Source organism: Garra rufa, chromosome 24 (genome assembly GCF_049309525.1).
Source record: "Garra rufa chromosome 24, GarRuf1.0, whole genome shotgun sequence".
NCBI classification, from domain to species: domain Eukaryota; kingdom Metazoa; phylum Chordata; class Actinopteri; order Cypriniformes; family Cyprinidae; genus Garra; species Garra rufa.
Genome location: NC_133384.1, coordinates 29652611 through 29658226, shown reverse-complemented (window position 1 = coordinate 29658226; position 5616 = coordinate 29652611). Strand labels below are relative to the sequence as shown.

Sequence of the window (5616 nt, the reverse complement as noted above, 5' to 3'; positions counted from 1 at the left end):
CAAGTAGCCGTGTAATAAGCGGGATAATGTACAGGCAGCCTGTAGTTATCGCGAAATAAGCCCCTTCAGTGTGATACAAGACCCTCCGCTTCGCGTCGGGTCCTGATCACACTGTCGGGGCTTATTTCTGCGATAACTACCGGCTGCCTGTACATTATCCCTTACAAAGCGTGTATCTGTTCGCGCTGTTTCCTAAAGGGTTAACGAACAGAGCAGGTCCACGACGATGGTGTGATGATGAGGTCATGAGTACGGGAGCCGGTAGAGGGACGGAATCTTCTCTTCTCTGTCTCTTCCGGGCTTGTGTGCGGCGCTCGTACACACACCGCTGTTCTCCGGGCCGTCTCAGTAGGAAACATGGCGGCCGTCAGTAAGTACTTGACAGCGAAGAACTCCGCTGCAGCCGGTGGTATCCTACTCGTTTTATACTTCCTAAAGCAGAGACGAAGATCCGCAGCACTGAACAGGTATGTGAAAACACACATGAAGTATCTAATACATAAAATCAGGTCACAAATAAAGTTCAGTGTCAGAATGACCCCGGTTCAACTACAGCAAAATGAGTCTTGTGTCAAAACCTAATGAGCTGTCTTGTCTAGGTAGGCACCTCACTAGGGTTTGAGACACGTTCTATATCATGACCTTATAGTGAAATACAGTCATTGATATTCACATGAACATGATTATGCTTCTTGCAGTCTCACTGTCCAACAATGGACTCTTTCATTAAACACAGTGTTGATTGGACAAATGTTGCCAGAGTTTGCTTTCAAAATTTTAATATATGTGACCCTGGACCACAAAACCAGTCATAAGGTTAAATTTTACAAAACTGAGATGTATACATATATGTATATAATGCTCAATAAACAAGCTTTCTATTGATATATGGTTTGTTAGGATAGGACAATATTTGGCCGAGATACATCTATTTGAAAATCTGGAATCTGAGGGTGCAAAAAAAATCTAAATACTGAGAAAATCACCTTTAAAGTTGTCCAAATTAAGTTCTTAACAATGCATATTACTAATCAAAAATTACATTTTGATATATTTATAGTAGGAATTTTACCAAAAATCTTAATGGAACATGATCTTTACTTAATTTCCTAATGATTTTTGGCATAAAAGAAAAATCAATAATTTTGACCCATACAATGTATTTTTGGCTATTGCTACAAATATACCCCAGCGACTTAAGACTGGTTTTGTGGTCCAGGGTCACATATAAGAGTGAGGTCAGGAAAGGTTCATACTTGCACCTTGAACTCTATTGATTTGCGATTCAGTATCAAGCATCACACTTTTATCAGAAAAGCTGTGATGTTTATGTGATGCTTCATATCGAATGTATTGTAATTATTATTGATATAGATTTATTTAATCATTGTCAACAGGAAAAAGGGCTCTGCGAATGATCTGAACAGTGAGGTAAGAGAAATATATATCCTGAATGCAGTGCAAGTTGCTTTAATGTAATGTACACTACCAGTCAAAAGTTTTTGAACAGTGAGATTTTTAATGTTTTATAAAGAAGTCTCTTCTGCTCACCAAGTCTGCATTTATTTGATTCAAAGTACTGCAAAAGCAGTAATACTGTGAAATATTTTTACTATTTAAAATAACTACTTTTTAATTGAATATATTTTAAAATGTAATTTATTCTTGTGATTTCAAAGCTACATTTTCAGCATTATTACTGCAGACATTAGTGTCACATGATCCTTCAGAAATCATTCTAATATGCTGATATGCTGTTGAATAAACATTTATTATTATTATTATTATTATCAATATTTAAAACAGTTAAGTACTTTTCAGGATTCTTTGATGAATAGAAAGATCCAAAGATTATACACTACCATTTAAAGTCAGTATATATATATATATATATATATATATATATATATATATATATATATATAATATTATTATTATTTATTTATTTATTTATTTATTTATTTATTTTATTTTTTTGTAAGGTTGCTTTAAATTAATTTATAATGTACAAAAGATTTCTATTTTAGATAGATGCTGTTCTGAACTTTCTATTCATCAAAGAAACCTGAATAAATTCTACTCAGCTGTTTTCAACAGAATAATAATAAAGATAAATGTTTTTTGAACAGCAAATCAGAATATTAAAATAATTTCTGAAGGATCATGTGACTGGAGGAATCATGCTAAAAAATTCAGCTTTGAAATAACAGGAATAAATTACAATTTAAAATATATTCAAATAGAAAACAGTTATTTTAAATAGTAAAAACATTTCAAAATTGTACTTGTTTTTGCTGTACTGGTGAGCAAAGGAGACATCTATAAAAACATATAAAATCTTACTGTTCAAAAACTTTTGAGTGGTAGTGTAATATACAGTATATAAGTATCTATAGTATCTTGATATTTAGTGTGGCTGTGTGAGACTATATTTCACGAGTTGCCTTTGAATTTCAACACATTTTATGTTTTAAAACCCGCAGAAAGATGGCAAGAAAGAGAGAGCTGCGGTGGACAAGCTCTTTTTCGTCCGGATCTCACGGATCATTGGGATTATGGTGCCGAGATTATTGTGCAAAGAGGTGAGAATTGGTTTCATGCGAGTTTTAGTGGAGGTTTCCCTTTTTTTAAATAGTCAATTACCTTAAATATACACTAGTCAAAAGTTTTTTAATATTGTTTTTCTTCTGCTCATCAAGCAGATACAGTAAATATTACAAAAGTATATTTTTGCTATTTAAAATAACTGTTTTACTGAAACATTGAATATACATTTATAAACTACATTTTTTATGTATGTATATTCTTTATTTAGCAATGCATTAAATTGATCTAAAAGCGACAGTAATACTTAAACTGTTGCAAAAATTGCACTTTAAATAAATGCTATTCTTAACTTTTTAAAAAGTCTTTCATCTTTTGAACTTCAGCACTGAAAAAAGCAGTTTTCACAAGAATATTAAGCAACACAGCTGGTTTCAACATTGAAAATAATTAGAAACATTTGGTTTGCATCAAATCAGCATATTAAAATGATTTCCAAAGGATCATGTGACACTGAAGCCAGGAGTAATGATGCTGAAAATTCAGCTTTGTCATCAAAGAATTAAATTAAATTGAATTGAACACTTATTCAAAAATAAACCAGCTACTTAAAATAGTAACACAATATTAATGTTCTTACTGTATTTTTTGATCAAATAATTGCAGCTTTGGTGAGCATAAGAAACCTCTTTCTAAAACATACAAACTTACAAACTTTTGAAAGATAATGTGCTTGTGTGTTAAGTATAAAAACAATAAGTGTAATACTGCTTTAAATTGTTTTTTGTTTTCAACAAAAAATTTAAAAGTTTCTGTTTAATTTTGTTTTTGAGCAGAAAATAAATATGCATTTTTCCAGATTTACAGAATTTACAGAAGACACCTACTAAAATGTCATTCAATGTAACAACATTGTCAGGCATATTTACTACAAAAATCAATTTATGACATATTAAAACCCCAAATACTAATTAGTTGTAATTTTACATTTTAAAAATTGTCACTATCCTAGATTTTGCTAATTTGTCAGTAATCATTTTTTACTAATTTAAAACACAATAAAATGTAATCTGCTCTTTCTTCTTTTATATGTTTTAATATGTACAAATCAGAATAAGCATGTTGTTTGAATTTTACATAAATATTGTGTTATACTGAATGACACTGTAACAACATTTCAACCCAATTTTAACATTTTATTCTCCGAAACCTATTTGAAACCATAAAAGTAGACAGTTTACTTACATTAAATGTGACCCTGGACCACAAAACCAGTCTTAAGTCGCTGGGGTATATTTGTAGCAATAGCCAAAAATACATTGCATGCGTCAAAATTTTTGATTTTTCTTTTATGCCAAAAATCATTAAGAAATTAAGTAAAGATCATGTTCCATGAAGATTTTTTGTAAAATTCCTACTGTAAACATATCAAAATGTAATTTTTGATTTGTAATATGCATTGTTAAGAACCTAATTTGGACAACTTTAAAGGTGATTTTCTCAGTCTTTTTGATTTTTTTGCATCCTCAGATTTCTGATTTCAAATAGATGCATCTCAGCCAAATATTGTCCTATCCTAACAAACCATACATCAATAGAAAGCTTATTTATTGAGGTTTCATATGATGTATAAATCTCAGTTTTGTCAAATTTAACCTTATGACTGGTTTTGTGGTCCAGGGTCACAAATGTGCTTTCTATCACTTTGTAAATTATTTTGATGTGGCCATCCTAACGTCTTTGACCCAAGTATATCTACTAAAATAAGTAAAGCATTTCAGCTCATTATTGTTTTTAACATGATTTATTCATTTTTTTGTCACAGACATGGTACCTGTTCCTGATCGCAGTGATGCTTGTGACTCGGACCTATTGCGACGTCTGGATGATTCAGAACGGCACTATGATTGAAAGGTATCATATGGATCTAGATCTTAAATTTATTTGTGCTATGAAATATAACACTGTTACACTTTTTTAAAATCAACAGGCACATAGTTAAAAATTGAATTGATTTATTGTGATTTGATTGTATTTTTGAAATCTTTGACAGTGGAATCATTAGCAGAGATATCAAACTATTCAAGAGGCACTTTTATTCCTACCTGACTGTCATTCCTGGGGTAATTTACTGTATCTTCATGTGCTGTGAAAACTAATGTGTCATGTGATTTACATCATTGAACCTGTCCATTGTGTTTACTCACACGCTCACCTCTCAGATCTCCTCTGGTCTGCATTGTTAATATAACTATGAGTGTGTGCTTCCTCAGTGATCATTTGCATTCATTTTTTTCATGCACATGAAGGACAGGCCAGCAGGATGCGTGTTCATTCCCTTTTGTCTGTAACTCTGACCATATCTGCATGTGTTTGTGTGCATGTTGTGGTTTGCAGTGCGATCATTGGTCGGTCCACTAAAGGTTTCAAGAAGTACTTATTCAACTTTATCACGGCCATGCCAGTTGTAAGTCTCTGCTTTTTAATAAAGTTGGTAGTTATAGTTAATAGTCAGAGGAGTTCTGAGAATGTTATCTGTCTAATCTATGAAATTAACATCAAAACTGCTTCCGAAGAACCACCTTAACTAATATGTGACATCTTTAAAGCTAAATACATTTGTTTAACATCAATAAGCATTCAGGAATTGTTTGAATTTGTTGGTATGAAACCATTTGGATTTGTAAATGGTTGTTTCTCAATCTTTCAGATCGCCCTGGTGAACAACTTCCTGAAGTTGGGCCTGAATGAACTGAAGCTGTGCTTTCGCGTGAGGCTTACCAAACATCTCTACGACGAGTACCTGAAGTAAGGCCTGTCGCTGCCGTGACATTATTCCAACTGAAATATTCTTATGTAAAATGTTGAATTTCACTTCACTATTTTTTTGCTACTAAAATAAAAATTATTAAAATGGATGCATAATAAAATTAGAAATGCTTTTGTGTTAAAAGAAAAAGTATTATTCAATTTTTTTTTTATTAAGGCATCAATATATTTAGAATTGCACGTATGTAAGAGATTAAATTTAAAATTGTAGTCTTAAAAAAATAATAACTGGCCATTATGTAC

The 5616-nt window shown here is 31.7% G+C and overlaps 1 protein-coding gene across 1 annotated transcript in view; it reads left to right on the top strand.

Moving 5' to 3' along the window:
- The first annotated feature begins 219 nt into the window (after positions 1-219).
- abcd3a (ATP-binding cassette, sub-family D (ALD), member 3a) overlaps positions 220-5616 on the top strand; it is a 12678-nt gene continuing 7281 nt past the window's right edge. The window contains exons 1-7 of the mRNA XM_073830592.1: positions 220-467; positions 1398-1431; positions 2484-2582; positions 4370-4458; positions 4942-5011; positions 5255-5352; positions 5585-5612. Coding sequence (XP_073686693.1) covers positions 358-467; positions 1398-1431; positions 2484-2582; positions 4370-4458; positions 4942-5011; positions 5255-5352; positions 5585-5612 — 528 coding nt within the window. The 5' untranslated portion in view covers positions 220-357. The remainder of the gene's footprint in view (positions 468-1397; positions 1432-2483; positions 2583-4369; positions 4459-4941; positions 5012-5254; positions 5353-5584; positions 5613-5616) is intronic.